Here is a 26978-nt window from a genome sequence, read left to right as displayed (position 1 = left end):
ATAGGGTCTATAACAATCTCAAGGGTGAAGTAATTCCTGCCCTACGCCCACCTCCCTTCCCCCACCATTTATGTACATATTCTATTTTTTTCCCCAAATGTCCTTCCCAGACTATCTAGAATTCATTCTCTTCCTAAATTTACACTGAATATAATCTGAACTCAATTACTACAATGATCTTCAAAATGGGAGTCTGAAAAAGGCAAAGAGTATCTTTAGGTGCAGTATCAGAGCAAGAGTGTTAACTTCAGGCAGACCTGGGTTTGAATCCCAATTTCTATTTTTACCAGCTGATCTCCCTGGGAAAATTACTTAACTCTTTTAAGCTTCAATTTCCTCATCTTTATAATGGGAATACTACCACTTTTCTCCTTGGGTTATAGAGAGGGTTAAACGTGTAGTGCTTAATAAATGACAGTAATCCGAGTTCACCAGCTAGCAGTCTCAGTTCTGAAAGCATCACTCCTGCAAGGGATGAGGCTGCTTTATTGAGGGGTAAATTCATAGAAAGCAGCTGCAATGCACAGGGCTAGGGCTTTCTCTCGGAATTTGATGGCTTGAGTCTTCATAAGTTCTCTCTCCAACATGGGAAGCTCAGGACTCCTGCCATTCTGGCTGAGGTTGGCTGCCTGCTTGTCCTGCAGGTCTCATTCTGGGGGAAGTGTTAGAAGCCTCTACTTCCACTTAGGGCTAAGCTGTGTTCTTCAGTCCAGCTTTCTCAGCAATAAAGCCCCGATTTTAATTCATTTCCAGCTTCTGTGTCTATTTATTAATTTATTCATAGAAGTTGGCACTCTCCCATGGGAGGGATAAGACTAGATTCAAAAAGAAAATCCTAATAGTAGCTATTATTATTATAATGATACTTCTATTACTGTTATTTACTCTCTTAATTTTTATTCATGTTGACTTTGATATAATGTGTGTTTATATAGCATTTATACAGCACATTCAACTGGCTTAGTATTTCTTAGGTTATAAATCCCAGAGAACAGAAATTGTGTTAGTGAATTTCTCTACATTCAGAGCTGAATAGAGTGCAACAACCATGTAAAAATGAGTTTTGGTAGCGGGAAAATAATTTCTCGGGAAAACTTTGTTTGCTTTTGGTCATCTCTTAGCTACAACTGTAATTCTTGATGTTCTATCAAGTGACAGGATATACTTGTTTTGCGAAATCGCTTCCTATGCCTTTATAAAAAGATACATGACTGCTTCTTAACCTTAAATTTCACACACTTACCTTATTATATCAGTTTCTTTAATTCTGTTTTTTGCAACAACATCTGGAGGAATTGTTCTCCAACCAAAGTTCATGGGCCACACAAAGATGCCTCTTTGAAAGTTGTCCACTGTCATATAACTAATCCAGGAAAAAAACAAAAGCGTTACCTGAGATCATAACGTGTATTCTTAATTGACCCGATGCCATGTCTTGTTCAAATAAATAAAACAAGTGCTTATGCACATGATTTTATATCATCATAAACTTTTAAATAACATTTCAAGAAAATTTATGAGTACAATTTGCATTAGTGGCTAATTGGCCTTATTGCTTATTTTAACTTATACTTTTATTTAAAAAATATTCTGGCCATTTTGAGAAAAAAAAAACAACAACTTATAAGCATATATATTTCCCACAAAAAGAACAACTAATCTTAAGAAAAATAAATATTTTGGGTTTCAGTTGAATAGAAAGAGGAAAAAACTGCACAATGAATTTTAGGATTTATTGGTATTAAGGGTTAAGAATTTGTGATGATCAAATAAACAGATCGACCTGCTCTGATCTCAAGATTTCTATCATATATTTCCATTTATTTAAATGGATAAACTGTGTAATTTCTTAGGTTTGCAAAAATGTACATATTAGGAGTATGACCAGTACTTTCTGCTACTGCTGCCTAAAGACTCACTTAGAAGTATCTTGTGGAATATGATATTACCTCATATCCTTATCATTGATGACTTCAATTACTGGACAGGCTACTTTCTTTCTACTTAAATAAACTCTTTCCAGAAGAGGTTCCAACCAACCAATGTTACATTCCACATGAGAATCTAAGAATGTCAACACATCACCTAGAGAGCCAGAAAGAAAAATCATTTGAAAATGCAATATAAGGTCTTAGGGATTGCTACAGAAGTGTGGTTGCAAAGCAATAGTCTTTTCTTTTTACTGAATTCCTTGTCCCTCTAATTTCACTTTAAAATTAATTAAAAGAAATTTTGTTTTTAACAGTTGCGTACTGCGAGTATCATTCATATTTGGAAAAAAACTGATAAGCCACTTAAATGGTAGCTAAGATTCTGAAGGGAATATTTAGTATTAGAAATGGTTGCTGTGTCCCTTTTATGGAAGTAGGTTCCATTAACTCGAGGGGTGGAGGACTGGGACTTTGTTCAGCAGAACCAGGAGGATTTTGAAATTCCAAGTTTGGCCTTAGCAATAAAGAAGAGGACAAATTTCTCCATTTAATAGGAATGAAAACAAATTAAAATGGATAAACCAGCAAGACTAGGAGGTAATGTTAAAAGGGTTATGGGGGCGGGGAATGGGAGTTTGTTTAATGGGTATAGAGTTTTTTGCAAGATGAAAAGAGTCTAGAGATGGGTTGTAAATATACAGCGTGAAAATACTTGACAGTACTGAACTGCGTACTTAAAAATGGTTAAGATGGTAAATTTTATGTACATTTTATCACAATAAAAAAGAGTTGCAAGAGGAAGAAAAAAAGAAAAGGAAAAGTTGGAGGCCAGAAATATTTATTAATAATTTTTTAAAAATTAGTTGTGTGAAGTAACACTCTCTTCTCAGTGAAAATCTCGGTAGCAGCTACATTGTTCCAAACGGATTTTGTGTGTGTGTGTGTGCATGTCTGTGCGCATGTGTGCGTGCATGCGCGCGTGGGTGATTAATAACAGAGAAATTTGACCCCTGGCCAAAATCCTAGGTATAATCTTTCAGGCTTGACCACAGGCAATTACAAAGGCTCTGTCCTCCCCATGCCAGACTTGGTGCAGAGACAGTGCACTGTGGTCTCTGAAGGGAGTTGTAGTCAAGGACTCAGGCCTTCCTTCCCCATTAGCTGGACATGCTGTTATATTTTCTGGGTTCCTAGCTCTGGTTCTTCCATTTGGAGGCCTCTCTCTCAGGCCAAGCAAGACCTCTGCCTCACCTTATGGGAGGTGGGTAGATTGTGAAGACATTTTTCTACACTCTGACTCAGTATTTAGTACTTTCCCGCTCCTAGCCCTTGCCTTCTCTCTCATCCTGCCCTTGGGATCATAAAACAAGAGCATTTTATTCTGGATTCTTTCCATGATGAGATTCATAATTCTGATCCACCAGCTCAGTGCCATTCCACAGGAAAAAAATGGAGCCCTGGGGGAGCCCTACTTTATTCTATTTAGCTTCTTTACTTATACTCTCGCAGTACATGATTAAAGACTTGAATGTACTTTCATTTTGGCTTATTGTTTTAAGTAATCACTCTGACACCTGGCTGCTCCCCTCAGCTCTTGGAAAACCTATAATAATATCATTTATCACCTGTTAAGTGCCAGACACTGTTCTAAGCATTCTACGTGGTTGTCTTATTTAATCCTTACAATAAACTTAAAGTATGAGTCTATTTTTTATTCTCCTTTGAGAAGTGAGGAAACTGAGGAACAAAGAACTTAGGTAATTTTTTTATGGCCACACAGCTAAGTGGCAGCCTGATATTAGAAAATAGTTCATTCCATAGCATGAGTTCTTTAAAAAAGCCAGAAAGATGCAAACTTTGTGTATGGGAAAGCTTAAAGTAAAAGCAGAAAACAGCAGGATGCAGAGAACAAGGTGAAAATAGATATCTAAATGATGGATCTTTAGCCACTGAAACCTGTAAACTATGAGTCAATTAAGGAAGTTCAGTATCTTATTACCTGATGCTGATCAACATGGGTGATTTCTCATGAAGGTAAAGAACCGATCTTAGCCCAGGTCTTGGTGGGGTGTGTTCTTGAGAAGACTAGATGGAATTAGGCTGTGCTAGGCAGGAGCCCTGCATCCCCCATCAAGTCCTCTGCTCTTGGAGATAGCAGTTATATCTCCTGATCATGCTGGGAGTCTTATTTTCAAGGAATTGTAGCTTGTTTGATAATGAAAGGTCATTCTCTCCTAAGGATATCCTCTTGCATGGCCCTCCCCCTGTCGTGGGAAGATTTACAAGGGTCACCTAGGTGTGTAGAGTATGTAAGCATGGTCTGCTAAGGTCCCACTTGACTGTCGTATAGAATGTGCAAACAACAGTCTCTTTCCTCTCACCATTCCTACTCCTGGTCCATTCGGACTCAGAGTTTTTAGAGCAGTCTCTGCTAGACCCTGTCCCTATCCTCACTGCAGGGTCAAGGGGGCCTGGATAGACTTCCTCAGTCCCCAGTGGCAGCAGAATGGCTCCCCAAACTTGCATTTAATTTCCATCTGGCCCAGATCTCCACAAACCTTCTCATTTACTTGTTGCCAAAACCCGAGGGAAGTAGCATCTGCCCAAAACATAGGATGGAATTCTATATTGTTTTATTTTAGGAGAGAAGATAATCCTCTCATACATGAATGTCATTGCTCCACATTCAGACATTTTAGTTTTAAACAAGATCTTGGGAATCAGAACAAAGAGCTGTGTGCCTGACTCTGGGTGGTATTTCTAATTGTTCTGGATCTCATCTGTGGACATTTTACACAGTTCCTGACTCTGAGAGGCTTAAAGGCATGGTAAAACGAACATAGGAATGAAATTACACAGAACTGCCTTCATCCCAGCTCTGCCACTCCTAGCCTCATTGAGTAAGTTACTTTTAACTTCTTTGAGTTTTACTTATGAGGCTATTTCTAATATCTACCTAATACCTAAATTCTTAATAAATTGCGAGTATTATTTTCTGGTTTTTTTTTTTTTTTTTTTTTTTTTGAGTGTTTAAGCTACCTCTCAGAATAATTAACTCAATCTTAATTGCCTTCTGGTAGGTTTCTCTGCTTCCTAAGAGTAAGTTCCAGTAATGCTAGCATTGTTTGCAGATGAATTTCATTGTTTGTTATTTATGTATTTTTGTATGTATGTGTGTATGTATGTATGTATGTATGTATGTGTGTATTTATTGGCTAACCCAGAGCCACTCAATGTGCCAAATGGCTTTGGCTCCTTTTTAAGCACCGACCCCCCACTTATATTTCACCAACCAGCTTGGGATATTGCTACCAGCACCAACTAGTGCTGGAGTATTTAGGGTTCCTTGAGGAATGTGGACCTGACTCGTGACTTAACTTTACATAATAATTTTAAGTGATGCTAAGGAAACTACCTGTTTTAACTGCAGTAGAAACAAGTTGTAGTAATTTCAGAAGAACTGTTGCTCTTCAGGAGACCTCAGAGTTGGCCAGGAGTTAGATATCACTTCTTCACCACATACTTAAAGTTAGCTAACTGATTCTTTGGAATGCAAACAGCAACGTCAAGTATTTTGCTAAAGGCCATGTCATGAAGGAAATGAGAATCTGATCTCTACTCTGACTCTCCAGAGTATACTACTGCACCTGACTGCAGGCTCCTCTTGGCAGGGAAATAATTTACTGGGTCCGTTCAATACCAGCACAAGATCCAGGTGGGCAGCTTTTTCCCTTTTACCTCAATTATTGCAACTCTCCTCATTTCTGTTGCTTTCATGTAGGGGACTCTCCTTAGAAATCCATTGCCATGGCCTGCCTTTCACATTTTGAAATCTTCCTTGGCCTCTCTAACTCTTCATTCCCAGTAAATAACTGATTAAACCTGATCTTTTTGCCTGAATCAGATTCAGATGAAGGACTATCATGTCCTAGAACCCAAATGGGTTGTGGGCATTGCTAGTGGTCAGAGAGTTTCTGTTTTGCCCTTATTATTTTGTAAAAGACTCTTTTAGGCTTTCAGAGAGACTGATAATACCTCAGGCCAAAATAGGGCCACTTCACTTCTATTTCTGAAGTCCTGGAATCTCCAATCTTATCTTTGCCCATGCCCATGGCTTCCCTTCCCTTTTATCTGAATCCTGAAATGTAAATCTTCATGGAACAGTAGCTGTCAAGACCTGACAGAGTCCGGATTCAGGTTCTTTACATTGATCTCTTTGTTTGGCTAAAACATTCCAGAGAAAATTTTTTGCTCTGGTATCTTTGCTGATCTCTGATTACAGAAACTCTTCAGACCTAGAGAAGTCTCCTGCCTATGCTCTACTTGTGAGAGCTGGGAAATGTGGGTGGGGTGGGGATGGAGGTATGTTGGAAGGACTTAACAAGGGTGGCCAGGTCCACTCAATGCCAGTCCCTGAATGGTATCTGAACTATATCCTCAGCTAACGCTGGTGCAGGGTCCTTAATTTCCTTGAATTTTCCACAAGGGTCAGGAGCACTTTAGGGCAGTAAGATATATTCTTAGGCAAAGTTGTTATTAACCCCATGCTGACCTACCTCTCTGCTTCTTTCTAAACTCAGGCATCAGCCCTTCACTAATGCTGCTCAAAATGTGGGCCATAGACCCTGCCATCTATGGGAGATAGAAACAGAAATTGAGAACAAGTGTTTTGCAACTTTATAGTAGTTTGCTAACGTAATTTACTAATTTATTGTCTATTGACTATTTCATATTTATGTGGATTTATATAATATCTATTATATTTTTTGTTATATATAAATAAATGCATATATATTATATATAATAAAATGTATATGTCATATACACATATAGATATGTATATGCATATATAATTATGTATATATCACTTTGACTATTTCTTTTTCGGTTATTTATGTTTATTATAATTTACTAAAAGTAGGTCTACAAAAAATTGAAAACAAGAAACAAAAGTCTTTCTATGATAGTTTAAGAAACAACTCTCCATTACATAGTAGCAAGCAATTAAGATGCACTTAATTGAGGTTTTTCAAACTGAGAACTGTGACTCCTTACTGAGTCATTAAAACAATTTAGTGGGATTAACCAGAATCTAAAATAATAAATAGAAAAGATATTAGAATCCATTGCACATGTTATTTCATGAAATGTCTACTGTAATATGTACAGCCTATATATGAACTGCATTGTGATGTAAAATTTATTTCATAATATGGTTCATGGTCAAAATAGTTTAAAAGTTACTAAAATAAAACTGAGCTAATGTTCTCCAGGGTACCAATAATGACTGAGAAACAAATTTAGTTTTTTACATTTGGATTTGTAGCCTATGTCATGTAACAGTTTAGACTATTATGGAGATCATGACTAGCTTGCTTTGTTCTCTAAGCAGAGAGAAATTCTTTTATAAGTAGTACATTTTTGGCCCTGTATTCATCAACTCTCTCTCTGTGGATGTCTAATTTTCATCTCAAATTTACATGGACAAACTCACAACTCAGTTGCAATCCAAACCTATTACTCTGGTTATGGCCCCACCACCCATCAAATTGTTCCTAGTGTTCCTAGAATCCTAGGGTTCTTTTCTGACTATTCTTACTTATTACTATCTTCACACCTTATCTGATGCCAAGTCCTGTAAGCTCCATGTCTACACTATATTCTAGATCTGACCACTCCCTCCATCTGCCTTGATATCTTTCTGGTGCCTGGACAACTACAATAGCCTTCTAATTGGTCTCCCCATTTCCTCTTTCATCTCCTTAATATCCATTCTCTACCAAGTAACCAGAGTGAGCTTTTAAAAGTGAACTAGATAATTTTACTCTCTTCTTTAATGTCCTTCATTGGCTTCACATTAAACCAAGAATAACTCCTATACTCCTTAAATGATGCATAAAACTTTACAAAAGCCTGCTTTTGCCTTTCTCCCCAAATGGATCTCTGACCACTTATCCATGATGAGCATCCATTATCAATAATGAACTTCTTTCTTTAGATTGAATATACAGAGAGTATTTCTGCATTAGGACATTTGTACTTCTTGTTCACTTTGCTAGGAATGTTCTTCAGCTCAAAAGTTACCTTCTTAGATTAGTTCTTGACTACCCTAATTTTTCATCTTTTGTGATAATTACTCTCTAAAAGAAATCAAATGTAGAATTGTCTATTCTACACTGAGAGACTAAGGAGACCAAACAACCAAATGCAATACACAAAACTTAATTAAATCTCAAATTTCAAAAGGGGGGGGGAAAAAAACAGCTGTAAAAATATTTTGGGAGCAAATGAGAAAATTTGAAAACAGCACACATTAGGTGATATTTAGATATGAAAGTTGTGCTTATATAAGAGAATATCCCAGTTCTTCAGAATGTAGTTTCATGAGGTGTGTGAATTCCTTTTCAAGGTTCAGAAAAAAATATGTGTGTGTATAAACATGTGTCTGTGTAAGTGTGTGATGAAGCTCATATAGCAAAAATTTAAAAATCAGTGGAATTAAATGACAGATATATGGGTATGCACTGTACTATTATTTCACATTTGATGCATATTTGAAAAAAATAAACTAAAACAAAATGTAACCAAAACAAAATTAGCAGCTTCTTACCTGTTGCATTTTGTGCTCCTGCTAGTCTGGCTCTTATTAAGCCATGTCTCTCTCTGAGCCGAAGAATCCGAACTTTTGGAAACTGAGACATGTATTTATCCAAATTATCTTTCAGGTAATCTATGTCAGAGTTTAAGAGTAGACAAGAAAATACTTAATTAACTAGATCTGGATAATACCAGAAATAGTGCCTCGTCGACATCAAACTCCAAAAATTGATTTAAAATTGAAAATTTTTAAAATTACCATTGACAAAGAATAGTATATTAGTTTCAAGTGTGCAACATATTGATTAGACATTTATACAACTTATGAGGCGATCACCCGATAAGACTAGTAACCATCTAGCATTATATATAGTTATTACAATATTATCGACTATGTGCTCTATGCTGTACTTTACATCCTGTGACTGTTTTTATAACTGTCAATTTATAATTCTTAATATCTTCTCCTTTTTCATGCAGACCCCAACACCCCTCCCATCTGGCAACTATCGATTTGTTCTCTGTATCTATGATTTTGTTTCTGTTTTGTTTGTTTGCTTTGTTTTTTAGGCCTTCCATTTCTTTGTTTTCCATAGAGTCTAACTCTAACTTTAGTTATAGGAAATGCATCCCATTAATTGTGGGGGTATTTGCTTATTAGAATTTATAAAAAGATGTTTGTGCAACTGTATAGAACATCTTTTGGTTTCTGGAACTTCAAAGTGCCCATCTCCAAAGTTGTAATTAGAAAATCACTCCTACATGGCAGAGAAGTCACAGTTGAAAGGAAGTTTGAGGTCGTTAAAGGAACAGGGCCCTGGATGATAGAGCTGACTTTCTGTATTCCATAGGTTTATGGACTTATGCCTCTAAGGCACCTCATGGAATGATGAGTTGGCATTTGTAAAATGTTTATGCTTTATCAAACTACCCTGTAATTTTGCCATCCATCCATACTGTTAAGGCTTCATATCAACTTTGATTTTTCAGGAGTGGTTTTCTTACCTTTGGTGCTGAAGTCATCCACCAGCAGAATTTCCTTGATGAGGTGCGGAGGAGAGCGATTGAGGACACTGTGAACAGACCTCACGAGAGTGGACCATACCTCATCCACAAAGCACATGATGACACTGGTGGTTGGAAGATTATTGTGAACTAGCTGCTTTGCACACCTGGGCCAAGACAGAAGCAGAGCACAAACGATGTGCTAGCAAGATCCACCAGATGATTTTAGAAATTACAGACTGTGATTGTGTGTGTATGTGTATGTGTGTGTGTATACACTCTATCTATCCATCTATCTATATATATAATTATGATTTTATCATGTACTGTTTCTTGGGAGGAGTATAAGCAAAATAAAAAAGTAGAGGAAGAATAGTTAGTAATAGTTGCTGCTATAAAAGGAATAGCAAAGCAAAACATGAGAACTTCCAGTGGAGGCATCACACTGTAGTGGAAAGGACATGGGCTTTTTGGGTAATCCTGTTACCAATATTTCTCAGATATTTATTCATTGATACCTTATTTTATCTCTCCGTTTCCTCACCTATAAAATGAGGTAATGGTTCCTATTCAACTGAGTTTTACGGCCTAGTAAGAATGCACATAAAATGTCTAGCATAGTTCCTGGCACAGGAATTGACCGAATGGGAGCTTTCATTATCTTAATTAGGTTATATATCACAAGAGAACATTCTGATTATTTAATATTACCAAACAATTTATGATTGTCCTTCCAGCTGGCCTTTCGCCAAATGCCAAAAGAAATATTCTTTTTTTTACTCTGCATGTAAATTTATTTATGAGAATATATATATATTCTCCAAGTAATTAATGTATATATATTTTTTCACCAAATAATGTATGTGTGTGTGTGTATATATACATATATATATAGACACCAAATAGTTGAACTCTTCAATTTCTCTCTCTGCCCCAGAGTAGCCACAGTTGAAATCATTTTGCTGGCACAGAAATGAGAAGAAGGCTACGATGGGAGTTGGTATTCATGTGGGTTGTATCTTTTCTTCCATGCTCTGCAGTAAATATTGCCTCATTGCTGGCATCTTCCTATCTCCTATTCCTCTTCACAAGATGGTGCCCAGTGGAACCTTACAAAGCATATTTGCCATCCTTAACACAACTACTATTAGTAATGTAATAATTAAATTATGATGGTCATAAGTAAATATTATAGGCACTCTGAATTATTTCAATTTAAACCTCAAATCAATATCATCTCTTCCTCTTTTTATAGATGAATAATTGAAATCCTAGGGAGACTACTCCATGATTATACTGTTAGTAGAGGGCAGAATTGGGACTCAAACTCTGGTCCATTCTATCTCTAGAAATAAACATTTGGGAAGTCTTAAGTCCACAAGAATAAAAGCAGCTGGCATTTTGTGGGGAGCAGGCCATTCTGCCAGTTACATTTTGCTTAGTTCATAAATAAGAAATAGATATAAGTAAAAATCATAGCAAAACCACATTTTCACATCCCTTTACAGTTGGTAAAGTACTATTATGTACATGATTAAAGTCAATCTTTAGAACAGCTGCTTGAGATACATATTATTATATTCTTCTTCAAATAGAGAAAATTGAATCTTGAGAAGTGACTTACCCCACATCTTTTACCTAGAAAAAATGTACAATTGGGCCTGAATATTGCAAGGAGTGGGGGCACGACCCCAGCTCAGTGAAAAGTCTGCATATAACTTTGACTCTACAGTCTGCCCTTCACATCACAGATTAAACCAACCATGGTACAAAAACAGTATTTTCTATCTAAGGCTGGGAATATGCGGTTGGGAATCTGCAGCTGAAAATAGGAAAATATGGTTTTTCAACCTCAGTTGATTGAATCTGCAGATGCAAAGCACAAGGATATGAATGGCCAAATGTAGTTGGGCCGGGGGGAACAAAATGCAATCAATGTATGTGTGCCCTTGCAGTTCAAACCTTTCTCTTTCAAGGGTCAACTATATTCTTTTTTTTTTTTTTTTTTTTTGAGAGAGAGAGAGAGAGAGATAACGCATCTATTATTTCTCTGAATGGGTGAGTGTCCTCCCTGCCTGTCAACAAAAGGTTGATTTACTTTGAATTAACAGATTATTAAAGTAGGGGGATACTTTTTATTATTTTTTTACTACATTTGGAGCTTCTTTGAAGTGTAGAAATTTACACATTGAAGACCATAAAAGTATTAATTGGTGACATCAAATTATGAATTCTAATATTAAAACTCAATCATAGAAAAGAAAAATAATTAGAAAAAGAGGAAAAATATTAAATGAGGGCTTTCTAAGAATTAAGTAAAAGATTATAGCCTTTAGTTGCATAACTACCAACAATTCCAGCAATTGAAAATAATTTCGGTACTAGACAAACTTTAAATTCTGGATTTTTTTTTTTTCCCCACAAAGCAAAATATCTCTAATGTGAGAGCCTAATTCTCAGCATTTCTAGTGGTGACTGGCAAAGACCAGAGGTGATGAGACTAAAGTTCCCCAAGCAGGAAATGGGTGGGATAGAGTACAATGAATTTAGAGTAGAAGGTGGATGAGAGTAGAGATGATTTTGTAGACTATTTTTGGAGGAAATCTAGAAAAAAAAAGAGGATAGCTGGGTGGGATGCAGGAAAAATTTGGCATCTCCATTCCCTCTCCCTCTCCTGAGTAGGAAGGGACAGAATCATATTTATGGGCTTCAGGGAAGGTACAAATAGAGCTGAAAGTTGAGAGTCAGTGAATTGATAGGATTATTTTCCTGGCATTAATCAACCGTAGAGTGGCAGCTATTGACTCATTCGACCAGTCTTGCCTCCTTGAGTCACTCTTTTTTCTATCCCAGGAAACACTACAACCTCTGGTTTCGTCCATCACTTACCAGCTTTTCCCCTTCAGTCTCCTCAGCTTTTCCTTTTTCTTCTCAATCTCTAAACAGGATTCTCAGAGCTGGGTCCTGGTTTTTGTTTCTTCTATCTACTGTGTCACTCACTATATGATCTTATCTATGCCCACAGCTTTAAATATTATATCTTCAAATTTATATTCTGGTTAAATTTCTCCTCTCAGTTTCAGACTCGTATATCCAAACAGCTACTCGACATCTCCTCTGGATGTCTCACAGGCATCTTACACATAACTGTGTGAAGTGGAAATCTTGATTTCACCTCACCCCACTTAAACAGTTCCTGTGCATTTTCCCTCTTAGTTAATGGCATCGTCACCTACTTCGCCACAGAAGTATAAATGTTATCCGAGAGTCACCCTCTCCCTGACTATTAATAAAACCCGTCTCTCATCAGCTTTTACCCATTGTATTGCCAAAATATATATCAACTCCAACTTTATATGTCCACAGTTGCCACCCCCGGTTCTTGAGTTTCCATCATCTTTCTTTGGGATTATTGCTGAAGTCTCCTAATTGGACTCTATTCCCACTTTTCATTTCTTGTTTAAAATCCTTCAATGATTACTATGAGTTAAGGAAAAAAAAATTAAAATCTTTACCATAGCCTAGAGCACTATCTCCTCACCCACTTCACCTAGCCCCACTGGCCTGCTTTTACTTCCTTAAAAGATGTTAAACTCCTTCCAGATTTGTTGTTGTAGCACTACTTCTACCCTCCTCATCCCTTTTTGGCTGGCTTCTCCATTTCATTTAGGTCTTAGCTTAACTATTGACTCCATAGAAGCCTCTGACTACTCTATTGAAATTTAGCTGCCCTCTTCTTACTCTGTCTTATAGTCACCTGTATTTCTTCCATAGCATTTATTTATTGATTTTCTTTTCTTATCTTCTGTATACGGAATTTCCAGAGGGCAGGGCAAATCTGCCTTGCTTACTACAGTGCTACCAGCTTCTAGCATAGATAAGCATAATAAATATTCAATAAATATGTATTGAATGGATGAATGAATAGAGATAGAATGGAGCTTAAGTTAGAAGTTTAAGTGAAGGAAAAAGAGATGTTTTTCTTTGAGAAGTGAAGGAAAAAAGTGGTAATGTATACAGATAAATTTATGTGCCTGGGATAAGAAGTTGAAAGAATTTGTAGTTCATACTAGAGGAAAGGTTATTTGCTAATGCAATAGGGTAGGATCTTGAGGAGAGTGGAGAATATTTGGGACAGACAGTATGACCAATGGAAGACAGTACCGTCTAATTACACATAAAAAGATTTTTAAGCACGTTGCTGAATTTGGAGATCCCAAAATTTAGTCAAAATACAGGTTTGATTTGCTCTACTAGTGTCTGGCAGCCTGGGTGGAGGAGATAAAGCAAATTGTTGTATTAGTCTAAGTCTAGGTATCATCAGAACAAATGAAGTAGAAAGAAAAGTGGTAGGGGATTTTGAGAATACTGCCATAAAATAGTTAAATGTTCAATCATGGGCTTCAGATTGGGAAAGAGGAAGTAAAGCTAAGAGGAGTTTAATAGTCTGAGTGACAGGAAGGGTACAGAAGACATCACTGACTTCCTATGAGTTTCTCTTTTCTAACTTTATAATGTAAATGAATGAGAAATGCACATTTCACATGTAAATATTCTCTGCAACATTTGTTGCTGAAAAATAAATCAGTTCTAAAAAGGAAGGGTCAGCTGCACAAATTCTACATGAGCCATCTGAACTAACAAGCCTAGCTGTAAAGTCTTGAGAGTTGCTTTATGGTTGAAATTTGGTTGACTTTAGAAACCTCTAGTCACAAATGAAAATGCTTTGAGAAGAGTTAACCAAGCAAGTTAATGCTGATGAATCTTCTTATATTATGAATCAGTAGATTTTTGGTCTCCTTTAGAAGGAAGTTCAAGAAGTGTTGTAATGCTATCCAGTCAGAAATTGGAGGTAGCAAAGCCTGTCAGAGATTTGAAAGATTTACTAAGAGTACCTCCTCTCACCAAATATCTGATCCTCTATTCCCCCTCGCCCCCCGCCTCTTGTGGTGCCTCAATTTCGCCACTAGAAATTCATGTGGATAAATTATGAAGGATTCCATTAGATGCTAATATCTCAGGAAATAAGTACCTCTGCTAATTATTGACAAACATATTGTAGATGTATAAGGAATTATACTGAAGAAGACCTTATGGAAAATTATATTGTGCAAATCATATTGGTGCCTGGAAAAGGGAGCAGCATTAAAGAAGGGTACAGAAGGTAATGTGAGAGGTTTCAAATACAGAGTTTCAGAGAGTGCCTCTGCTTGGATGTCTGAGATGTCCGGCCACTTTAACATTAATAGGTACTGCTTTCCTACATTACCAAACAGGTTAAACATGTTTCCGGGTGTCTAGAAAAAAACAGCATGCCGTTTTTTCAGAGGCACAGTTGGTCAGACTAGAAAGGCTTTCAGCTTTATTAACTCTTGTACCATTTTTACATATTGAGAGTCATCTAGTTTTCACAGGTTGTAGAAACTCTTCCAAGTTTCTACACTGACCCGACTGAAGTAAATTTCCTTTCTTTCAATTTACCTATTGGAAACCTTGCTTTCTGCTATACTGAGGGAGGAGGCACAGCTAAAGTTAGGACTAATTAAATGGAAGATATTTCTGGGCTGATAATCTATTTTGAGAGTAAGAAATCATATTTTCATTTTGTATGCCCATTCATTACAAAAATTAGGTACTTAGAGTCTATAGGCCCCATGATATCATTAAAAATTAACCCAATTTATTTCATTTTGGGGGAAATCTAGACTTAGATTACTGTAGCCAATTCAGCTACTAAAAACAAATGGAAACGCTAATGTGGGGTTTCGCTGTCCTATACACAGTTAATACACTACTGTGGTGGGACAGAAAGACTCCGGACTTGAGAAGGATGATGAGAGACTGAATTGAGTCCTTTCTGATATTTATTGGCTGCATGACCATGGGTGAATCACATAACTTGCCATAACTTTAGTTTCCTCACTTTTAGGATGAAGGTTACAATGCCTTCATCACAGAATGTCTGTGAAGATTTGATGAGATAATGTATATAAAAATACTTTGTAAGTTCCATGGTAAAAAAATCTCGTGTGAGGACCTATGACTCTCCACAATGCAAATACATTTTGACTGGGCATGCTGCCCTTTTCCAAGCCAGTTATTTAATCCGAATCTATCAATGGCTCATCATTTATCAAGAGACTTCAAAAGTGATGTGTTTCACCTTCTGGCTTGTGTGTGCTGAATGCTCAGCCACTAACCTGATTTGAATGTAGTCTATCAAATAAGGAAGGTTTCAAATCAGAAGATTGAGGGAACGATAACATTCTCTCACTTCTATGAATTTTTCATTTTAGCCCAGTAAAAAGACAGTAAAAATGTACTATGTAGGTCAAGTCTCAGTATTCTCAGGTTTAAACAGAAGGTTGAAGAGAATATTTTCTCAATTTCTATTTGCAATTCAACCACTGCTTCAATGTGAGCCTTTAGGGGCCTTCACTCCCCAAGCTCTGGTATCTTCAGGATGATCAGAAGAATTGAGCATCTGGCTTAGGAGCTCTATCTGAAATTCTGTGATTTTCTTCAAGACTTTAGAATTATTGTGGCTTCTTTTCCTCTCACTGATGAGAAGGTATAGTTTTACTTTTACTTTTAATTTTACTTTTATGTCTTCTTATTTCTAGGGTAGAATCGCCTGACAACAAATTTAGAAGATTTTAGTGACGTGTACCACCTCTACTCCAAAGGCTTTAGCCAGCCGAAGCTGTGCTTCCTGAAGTAACTATATATCCATCAAAGCTACTGGACTGGGCTTAGAAATATAAACCACCAGCATCAACATTCAGCACTTTAACAATAGTCTATTTATAGTGGGCAGCTGTCAGAGTGAAACTGGGACGGGAGGGTGAAGAGCAGGAGGTGGTGTGATGTGGCAGAAATAGTTCTGGGTGGAGGTTAGGGCACCTTGCGGGTGGTTCTGTCTCTCCTGCAGTGTATGACCTTGGGCAAGTCACTTCCCTCCTCAAACTTCTCTGTAACAGAATGGACTGGATTAAATTACTTTAGTAGCTCCATTTAGTATTAACATTCAGTGATTCCCTATTCAGCTTTAGCCTCATTCCCCATAAGGGCTATAATTCCCTCCGAGTCATGAGACCCCCGAGAAAAGGTAAATTAAATTATTCTATGGCTTTAAATCTTTTGACGTTTTCCCACTGGTCCTTAGAATAATAATGTGGACTCTACTTACTTCTCTGGATTCATTTCCACACCCCTCCCCACTGCTCTCCCTCACCCCATGTCAGATTTTCCTCAGTTTCTCAATGGGTTTTTCTTTTTACCCCCTTTCCTCACTTCTCTAACTTGCTACCCTTCAGGTCATAACTCAAACACTTCTGCCTTCCTTCAGGCCAGGTTTGGCCTTTCTCTTTCTTACTCCAGTAGTCAGTACCCCGTGCTTCTTCATAACAGTTTGCTCTTGAAGGCAGGAACAATGCTCGGATGTTAGATTGCATAGTAGGAGCTCAGAGATATTTGTGCACTGCTGAGCTGTGGTTGTTGGGCAGTTTTAAAGAATCACCTTTGTTTAGTGCCGCACAGAAAAGGATTTCCTATAAATTTTCTCTCTGATGAGGTACCTAACATGCAAAACTAATTTCCCTCATATACTACTGCCAAAGTCATATGATTATAAAGAAACAAAGGAAGGAAGAGCTGTATCCTATGGAAAAAACACTAAAATTAGAAGTCAGAAAGTTTTCTTTTGAATACCAGATCTGTTATAGGTTTGCTGGGATAGCAGATATATCATTTGTCTTTTAGGGACTCACTTTTCTCACCTCTAAATCATATGAGAGATAGTATGTCTTTCATAGTGTTGCTGTGAGGATTGGTTAGAATAAAAACACATAAATATATATAAAAATCTATACCCATACACATTGCTACTTAGAACATAAATAAGCACATCTTTGTGGTGAAGTCCCCTTATTCAGAGAGCCTTGGCAAACCCAAGAGAGGTGGAGGTGATGACGGTTGCTATGAGGGAAGAGTGGCTGGGTTCTGGGAAAGAACCAGCTGGTGTAGCAGAATTATTTCTGAGTGAGGAAGAATCAGAACACTAAGGGTTGGTTCCCAGCCCTGCCATCGAGTGAATTGTGGGCCCTTGGGCAAGTTACCTTTCCCTGGGTTTTTCTCCTCATCTGTTAATAAGGAGAGGCAATACTTTATTAATCTGGCATGACTATTGTGGAGATTAAACAAGGTGACATAAGTGAAAGATGAAAGGTCCCAGCTGCCTGGCATAGTGTGCTCAGCTCATGATAGCCAATGAGAAAATAGCCCATGAGATGAAACAAACTGCCACCATCTGAATTATCTGCCACAATCTGAAACCTCAGCTTCCTCTTTAAGTCTCAGTTTCTCTATAGATAAAGCTGGAACAATATTATCTGCCTTGAGGAATGGTTTTAAGAATCAAATGAGAAGCTAAGTCATAAAGGATCTGATGAATACTGTTTCTCCTTATTGCTACTTCTCACACATGTCTATATCCCAACATGTAGAAGATAATTTCGTCTTACAAAAAAAAAAAAAGAAAGAAAAAGAAAAAAAAAAATCGAGGGGACTCAGCAAAGCACCTTTAATTTTGAAAGCAAACAACAATACAGAGTTTCTAAACATTGCTATTTTTTGTGAATTTTCTGACCCTTGAGCAAAAAATGTTTCTTTGAGGGGCTCTGCTCTGAATGGCTCAGTCAAAACAGCCCAACAGGAAGCTACTTTCTGGGACAAGAGTACCCATGGCAATATTATGGCAAGAAGCTGACAAAATTAGGCTGGTGGTTAAATTGAATCTTGGATTAGATGTGTAAAAAAGAAGTATAAACAGGTTCGGATTCCTACACTTACTAATTACCCTCTCCCAGAAATATTTTTAGGTCTTGGCAGTATTTAGAAGAAAAAGTCACTGATTTACTTTAACGTTTCTCAGTTTTACATTAATTAGGCACTGTTTAATCGTTTTTCTTCTCTTTGAATTAGCAGCAGAAATGTGTTTTACATTCCTCTCTTTGGTCATCTTTCTACTTATTATTCTCCTAGTTATGGGAAAAGTGTGATAGGTAGAAGTATTGAAAGGCTGTGTAATCATCTTTTGGCCATATTTAGCCTCTGCTATGTTATGTTCTAGCCTACACCTTTTAAACAAATTCTGCTTTTTATTTCTTGCTCTCCTATATGACTTTTCAGTAAAATAGAGCACAACTGTAACACACACAAACACACAAATGCACACAAACGTGCACAGGTATGTTCACACACTAAGACATACATATACGAACAGACACACACAATTCAAAAACACCATTGCATTGTGTTCACACATAGTGGTGATAGCTGAAATAACTCTTTTAAACCATCTTGTGAGTTTTCCCCTGCTACCTGTTTGGTTTTTTAGGGAGATCTCATAGCTTCTCTAGTCAATTATAGATAATGTTCTCCAGTCACTATTAGTTGCAAAAGCAGTCTCATCTCATCAGTTAAAATATTCATCCCATGTAAAAATAAAAGAATTTGAACTTCATTTAACTTTAAAATTCTTTTTTCTCCCAGACTGATAAATGTTTAGAACCCTGAAGATTGGAAGTATATGTGGCTAGTTTTTTCTCTCTCCTAGCTGCTCCTCCTCCTCCTGCAGTAATTTATTAGTTATGGTTTTTGACCTCACAAGGGTTGGAAAGGGAGTGGAAAAAATGGAAAGTAAGTTTCCAGAAAGGTTTTTCTTTCCCCTCAGTAATTTAGACTGGTTTGTGGCAAATGCATGGTGCTATCTTTTGCTTTTCACATGTGCCAAAAGAAAACTCTCTTAGCTATGGAGAGAAGAATCAAATTATTGGTTGATGGTCCCGGCTCTGGGCTAAGAAAATAAAGAACAATTTTAATCATTTTATTGAGACGCTTGCCAGAGTTCTGTAGGAAAAGCAAGCATTAAATTAAGCAATCAAGTAAAGTCATGATGACACAACAGTAGTAGGAGAGCATGTTGTAATTCTTATTGTACTTTAAAAACAATATGCTGGCAGCACAAGTGTTTTTGAGTCATTTTTTCCTAAATACAGATTCAGGAAGCACACTCTTAAAATAAATTCATTTTTGGGGTTTCATCTTAACTATAGCTGCAAACCAAAAGACAGACTTCTCTAAGTAGAGTTGCCCTGCATTTTCAGTAGATAGGGCCATGTTTTAACAACACCTGTGTGTGTACTGGTTATTGCTGACTGACATGAGCTTTAATAATTAAGAACAAGAAATGTAAGGATTAGCTTTTTATAAAGAAATGATTAAATATGGAACTTCAAAGTGACTGCCATTTACTTGGTAGGCAAAAATTCTAGGCAAAAATGAAATTATTTTGCTTATCGACAAGACATTCTTGTAAATCAAATAAGGAGATTTTTCTTCTTTGTCAGTCAAATTATTAAAATTAAAAACCAAAACAACAACAAAAATATGCATTAAAGAGTAAACATGAGTCAATTAATACATCATAATGTTAGAGCAGAGTGTATTTACCTTTAAATTGATAATAGAATATTCTATATATTCAAAATGAAAAATTTGGGAGTCATTATTAATTTATAAAAGGACTCACTGAAAGCTTAATTTGAATAGCTACCTCTCATTTAATTTTTAAAATAGTATCAATTAAAAAATCATTTTAGAGAAACATATCTTTTTTTCCCCCCGCCTCTTTAATTCCACCCCTGACCTATGGATGTTGCCGTTTCCCCTTAAGAACTGGATATCTGAAGGCGGAGCATCTCCTCCCACATGCTTGTGGCATGCCCCTGAGGCCTGGCACACTCGGGTCCATGACTCTACCTGGGGTGCGAACCTAGGTGATGAACCTAGGTACATCTGCGTGTAAAGCGGATGTGCTAACCACTACACTATGCAGCCACCTCCAGAAACATGTCTTTTAAAATCGTATTGTGTGAACTTGTATTTTTTGAGTGCATAACACTGGACTTGATGTTAAGGGAGGACAAAGAAAGTAAAAGTTTTTTTCAGAAGCTTATAATTTCACTGAGAAAGCAAAATAGATTCCCAAGGTTCTACTTAGTGGAGAGCACACAAGGCATGTTTTAGTAACCACAAAGCATTCAGGGTCCTTGGAATTTAGAGGCCATAGTCAAATCATGGTTCAGATGGAGGTAAGCTACAGTCGGATTTTGAGCAATATCAAATTAAGATGTTTGGGGGAAAATCATGTGGACCATGCAAGGTAAGAATGGTGGGAGGCTGTGGGAAGGGTCTAGTCAATAAAAACATCAGTGGGTGGTAATGAATGTAATATTACCAGGGCAACGAGATTAACTTTTCTGCCCACATTGGAGAGACTGTCACATGCAGAAAGCCATAGCTACGCTTCAAGGGGCAGAAACATGGGTGGCACTGAAAAGGACAGTGAGAAAATGTTGACGACCGAAAGGAGTTGTGCTTTTGCAAAAACTTGTTGCATCTCAACATCTTCAAGATGGTTCTTTGGGACTCAGGAGAAAAGGAGAGAAGAGCAGTTTTGGAAAAGAGTCTGATTTTAGAATTAGAGCAGATGAGGTTGTCTTGCTTGTCTCCTTTCCTTCTCAATGTCAACGTCCTTCTAGCATATCAGTTAAATCATCTTTAAGAAGATATTAATTAGTAGCTAGTTATCTTGATTGAGGGGAATTGAATTTAAATGAACATACTAGCAAATCTATGGTTTCTTATTATTTTGGGGGGTTCAATCTATATTCAATAAGCAGTCAATATATGCTGGTAACTGTGTTAATCAATCTGTGATGGTGGATTTGAAAAAAAATGTAAAGGGCAGTAAGAGAGATTCCCCAGACCTTTTAATGCGAGATTTAAGGCTACTGTAGGTAATTTTAAGGCCAGTCGTCATGTGTCCTCTCTCTCTCTCTCTCCTTCTCTCTCTCTCTCTGTCTCTCTCACACACCTTTTTTATTATATTCAAGAACAATTTTCCCCTGTTGCTTACTTTAAAATTTTATTCTCTTAAAAAATCTTAATGTGTGTGTATTATTGTAAACCAACTCATATACTTTTTGAGCAAGGCTGAAAATAAATAAAATCAAAGTTAGAAAACTTTACTCCAAATCCTGCCAAACTGATGAATCAAATGTTTTTCATTTGTATTTTCTTCTAACCTTTATCCATATGAATACATATTTTGCACATATTTGTAGTCAGAGTGTTTGAGTAAAAGAAAAGCAAAAGATTTATCCTTTAGAGGAAGAACGACACAAAAGGGCTATAAGTACTTCAGGGGATCCCGTATATAGGTGACTTAACTGTTACCTCCATCCTGTTGGTGGAGTACAGCAACAGGCAGGCAGATGCTGGGAGCGGCTGTGTTTAGCCAAGGTGAGTTGTATGATAAGAGGGAGGGGGCCTACACACATCCTGTGTGACTCACCCTCTCAAGTACATGTGTCGATTTCTCCTACAGTCGGGACAGGCTCCTTCATAAGACAGAGCATGACTGTAAAAGTAACTTCCCTGGGCTGCAACTTTTAACTTCCATAGACCAAATTTCGGAAACTAACAAGTTCTGGGAGTCATCAAGCCTTCAATAAATTGCACGCTTGAACCACACCATTATTACTTGCTTTTGGCCCTCACACAATTGCCCTTTCTCTGGTTTGGAACTGCAGCTTGTGCTTCTGTGCAGTGTTTGACTCTTCCCCAGGCTCCATAGCAGTAAGCTGGGGCTACTGAAGGGATGTTAAGATAAAGCCGCTTTAACTACTACTTCATCCCCTTGCATTTTGTGTTTGAAGCTTGCATATATATAAATCATGTGTAAGTATATGTGATGTAAGTGATATGTAATATACAGAATTTCGTATCAGAGCTTGTTTGGTACAATTTTTAGGATACTTTTGGGGTAATCAGCAAGAGATGGGAGATAAATGCACAGCATACTTTGAGTATGAATTGTAATCATTTCTCTATGATGACCGGCTCTATGACCACAGACAATTTAATTCCAGAACCTTGGTTTTCTCATCTTTATTTTGGGTATAATTATGTTTTCCTAAGGTTGGTGAGTTTCACTAGGGTGAGGAACGTGGGTGGCACAGTGCTTGGTCTAAGCAGGCAGTTACTGCATGGCTGACAGCCATCTACCAATGGCTAAGAGAGCAGAAAATGAGCTCCTTGTAGCTGACATGACAATGAAGTCTCCTCTTACTAATATGAATACAGGCTCATCAATATCTGCCTTCTTCGTAGTAACACTGACTACGTAGTAACACTGACTATATCATAAAGAAAGTTTTCTATGGAGGCCATTGAAAGCCATTGTTTACATACCACATGTACTAAGTTAAAATCTTGACATTCCCTAAGTCCAACTTCCAGGCAAACATTGTTTGGCTCAGAGAACTGAATATCAAGGCATACATGGAGCTGTATTATCAATTAATGGATAATGAACATATCACTATAAAGTACCTTCACTTATGAGTGGGCTACAAAGAGATGGGTACCAAACTGTATTTGAATCAGATTACATAATTGTGATTTGATCCATTTTCTGGTGATGTAGTCATAGGAATTTAATTCCTTGAAATATTGGTGTATGGACGCTTATTGGACAACTTTAGAGCTATGCTACTTTTGGCAAGTGATATAACTTCTGAGAGCCTCATCTGTTAATTTGAATCCATAATATCTGTAACATCCTTCCTAGGGCTCTTGTGAAATTCATTTGCTATATATGCAGGCTCTTTGTACTGGTGCAATTCTAGAAATATAAGCAGTTATTGTTCTATTCTTGCACAGGTTTTTGCTAGTTATTGACTGTTTGACTTTTTCCAACATTATTATTCTTGTATAACTGAACTCCTGAAATGTCTACTATCTTTACCTACAAAGGATATTAAATTTTAAGAAGTAAAGTCACTTCCTCACTTACTATTGTGATGATCATTATTCATTATTAGGCAGAATTTCTCTGGTTAACATATGGTTTTAGGGGGGCCAAGAAGGCTCCTTCTCTGTGCTTCTCCCCCAAATATATTCCTGACAAACTTGCTAACAACAAAAATTTCTGAAATTGGAAATTGACTTCACTGTCACTCTTTTAATGAAATTATATTTTAAGCTCTATTATTCACATATACCTTATTAGGAATTGATTTAATATAATCATTTTTATAAATTTTCAATAGAGGAAAGGAAATGGAACATAAGCTAATGGAACATAAGGAGTGAGGGCCCAAGTCTCAGAGAAATAAGTGTAGAAAGAGAACACAGTGGGTATGCTGTTTTTAGAATTTTTCTCCATGTGGGTAGTAGCCTCTTTGGACTATGTCTAATGATTAATGTTGCTTTAGTTCTCTAGATGACTAAAAACATTGAACAAAATGATCTAGAAATAAATCTTCTCTACATCAGAGCCAAAATACTTGGGATTGAGGAAGGAGAGAAAAATGGATCTTACCCAGCAGGCCTTGTGTCTTCGATGGCTCTGTCCACTGGGATCAAATCGCTGAGGTAGACATTGAAGTTTCCCTCTTTCCATCTTCTTTCCGCTTCCTTTTCCTTTCCATGGGGAACAACTACAGGACGTCCAAACTGACCTGGAGCTTTGAAGTCCCTTGGTGAAAGTGTCATATCGATGCTTAACACCTGGTGCATTTCGTGGTCTTCAGGTGAAAGTGCTTTTGCATGACTTTGGTTGAGTTCTTCCGGCTGGGCCTTGTCAGTTAAGTTGATTCTTGTTGGCTTTGGTCCCCCAGCTAAGACTTGATTGGTTTGAGACACTGTGGCTTTCTTTAGAGCAAGTGAAGAGAAAGATGCCTCACTTCTATTCCTAGAAATGTGTTTCCCTTGGCTTTCACCCAACACTATAGGAAATATAGTTTCAATTTTAGGATTGGGGACCCCTTTGGTGTCTGTCTTTAGCTCCTCTTTGGTGATAATCACAACATGGCTTTCAGAGAAATTGAGTTTCTTCCCACCATCCACTTTGGCTCCATCATTCTTTGACAAGCCTCCCAACTGTGTCTCATTAATAGACTGCTTTTTTAAGCGATTCGGATTGGCAATGAACTTGGAAAAGGGAAGGTTCTTATTGGCTTTGTATTTATATGCATTTAGTTCTTTGATCTGAGTCTCAGTTTTATTTAAGGCTATGGCTTCCCTAGATTTTGGCACTGGTGGGCTGGCAGGGTGTGTCCTTTCATTTGCTATTGCCTGAGATTGCTGCTTTGATCTGTTAGTATTAAGCCCAATGGTCACATTCAGGTTCCTTTTGGTTGCTTGTTTTGATGTGTCACTGCTCTGACTATGACTCTTCTGGGCCTCCTGGTTTATCCCAACAGGTCCTGTGTGTACAGATATTTTGGGTAATGGAGTTCCTTTTCCTGCTATGAATGGGGTTTTTTGAGTCCCCTGAGCTGTCTTTCGCTTTGGTGTCATAGAGTGAGAGTAGGCTTCAGGTTTGATGTCTTGCTCTTCTGTCATCTGCTTGGTAAATGTCATTGGGAGAATCTGCAGATGTACAGGATGCCACAAAGGTGCAACCTTGACACTTCCCAGGGCATTCTGCATTTTTCTTTCTCTCTGGGTTTGGTCGAAATTATCTCCAACCTTGAGCACACTCTCCTCAGTCTTTCTAAAGTTCTCTTTGCCCCATATGCCCTTCCCATGTCCCCTCAGTAGAGGCTTTATCTCTTTTATGCTGCTGTAAAGGATCTTCATTTGGTCTGGCTGAACTCTGAACCCTATTCGCTCCCTTCTGACAATGTCTTCCTTGAGGACCCTGGTGTTGATCTCACTGAATGAGAGGCGGAGAGCTGCCATGTCAAAGAGCAACCAGATGACAGAAGCTACAAATATAAATGCCAGGACTCGCCCACTTCCTCGGAAAAACTTTCGGATCTTGTTCATGGTGCAAAGTCTTTCCTTGCAGCCTGCCCTCCCTTTGAGCCTGCTTACCTTGAGTGGAGAGGGGGCTGAAGTAGCAGCAGCAGCAGAGCAGCAGCAGCAGCAGCAGCAGCAGCAGAGTTGCCAGAAAGGGCCCCCCTCCCCTTGAACACAGCAGGAAGCAGCGGTCCAAGGGGAAAGCTCAGCTCCTACCGCTTGTCAGTCTCTGCCTGCGTGGCATTTCACAGCAGAGCATCTGTGCCGGCTCGGCCGGCCCTTGGCTCAACCCTGCTAAACACTGTCCTTAGGTCACTCTGGGAGCAGTCAACTCCAGCCAACAGACAGTTAAACATATCACCCATCTTGTCTCCGGGAGCCCAAGTCCACCTTCCTACAAGTCCAGGAAAAGATGGGGGCTGGGCTGGGGCTGTTGCTTCTCTCCTCCCAGTTCTCAGTCTGCAGGCTGTAACTCAACACCATTTCTCATAAGGAAAACATTTCAAGCCATTACCCAGAAAACTTCATTCAGCTCTCACCTTCCGTGTTATGTGAGAGTGAGTGTGTTTTCAGGGCAATTAAAGGGAAAGAAAGCTATCTCACTTGCAGGGCATGTGCTTCTGGTTTGTAACCCCACCTACCCCATTACTGCTCATTAAACCCGTTGTACCCAGGTCTCTGAACGATCTGTCTGAGCAATTAATCACTGACTTTAATGTTTCAACTTTAAGAAGTAGCAGCTGAAAGAAGGGGCCTAACATAACCTCAATACCAGAACTGGAGGTATAATTATTTAGAAACCTTCCTTGAGGGGTTATTAAAATGTTTCTTTGCAAGTCAACTGTTTTTTTTTTTTTTTAAAACTAGTCTAACTATTTTCATTATTAGATTTATTAAACATAAACTTACCTTGTCATATTGCTGAACACTGTCAGTTTCAGTGCTTATCTCATCATAGCCTGTACTGGTTTGCAGATTGCATCAGGACTTGGCCCAGACTTTGAGAGGATGGTGGACTGATAGAAGAGTGGTTCCCACACAGGTTTTACCTTATGATCACTCTGAAAAAATCTCCCCAGCTTTCGATTCATTGAAGGGGAAGGAGGACAGAGATGACCACTGGTCTGTTATTGTGTTTTTAAGAAGCTTCTCAGGACTTTATACAGCCAAGGTTGAAAAACACTGGTCTAGAAAGAAATGACCCACTATTATTTATTTATTTTTGGTTTTTGAACACTGCCCATTATTTTTGTGAAATTCCTTCCCAGATAGAGTAAAACTTAATAAAAACTGTATGTTTCAAGAACAACTGAATCAGAATCTGTATTTTAACATTGCCTGTGATAAATCTTGTCCATAAAGTTTGAGAAGCATTGCTCAGGGGAGCACTGTTCTCTGAGGAGCTCTGGGTGATCTGCAGACAGTGATTCCACCTATCACTCCAGTGTTAGGAGAGGAATAGCATTTCTGCTTTGCGATAAACTTAATCTCCTAAAGGCATGGGAAGGGAGGAAGGAAAGATTCTGAATTCTTTATACATATGCATTGCCTTCTACAACATTTGGCCTTTAA

The 26978-nt window shown here is 37.9% G+C and overlaps 1 protein-coding gene across 1 annotated transcript in view; it reads right to left on the bottom strand.

The window, feature by feature from the left end:
* GALNT5 (polypeptide N-acetylgalactosaminyltransferase 5) overlaps window positions 1-25996 on the bottom strand; it is a 41367-nt gene extending 15371 nt beyond the window's left edge. Inside the window, exons 1-5 of the mRNA XM_006921089.2 lie at window positions 23983-25996; window positions 9534-9700; window positions 8542-8661; window positions 1950-2085; window positions 1244-1363 (exon numbers count right to left, since the gene is read on the bottom strand). Of these exons, the coding sequence (XP_006921151.1) occupies window positions 1244-1363; window positions 1950-2085; window positions 8542-8661; window positions 9534-9700; window positions 23983-25433 (1994 nt within the window). The 5' untranslated portion in view covers window positions 25434-25996. The remainder of the gene's footprint in view (window positions 1-1243; window positions 1364-1949; window positions 2086-8541; window positions 8662-9533; window positions 9701-23982) is intronic.
* Between the last annotated feature and the right edge of the window lie 982 nt (window positions 25997-26978).

Source organism: Pteropus alecto, unplaced genomic scaffold, assembly GCF_000325575.1.
Source record: "Pteropus alecto unplaced genomic scaffold, ASM32557v1 scaffold3, whole genome shotgun sequence".
In the NCBI taxonomy this organism is placed as follows: domain Eukaryota; kingdom Metazoa; phylum Chordata; class Mammalia; order Chiroptera; family Pteropodidae; genus Pteropus; species Pteropus alecto.
Note: the sequence above shows the minus strand (reverse complement) of the source record. Positions and strands in the feature narration are given on the sequence as shown.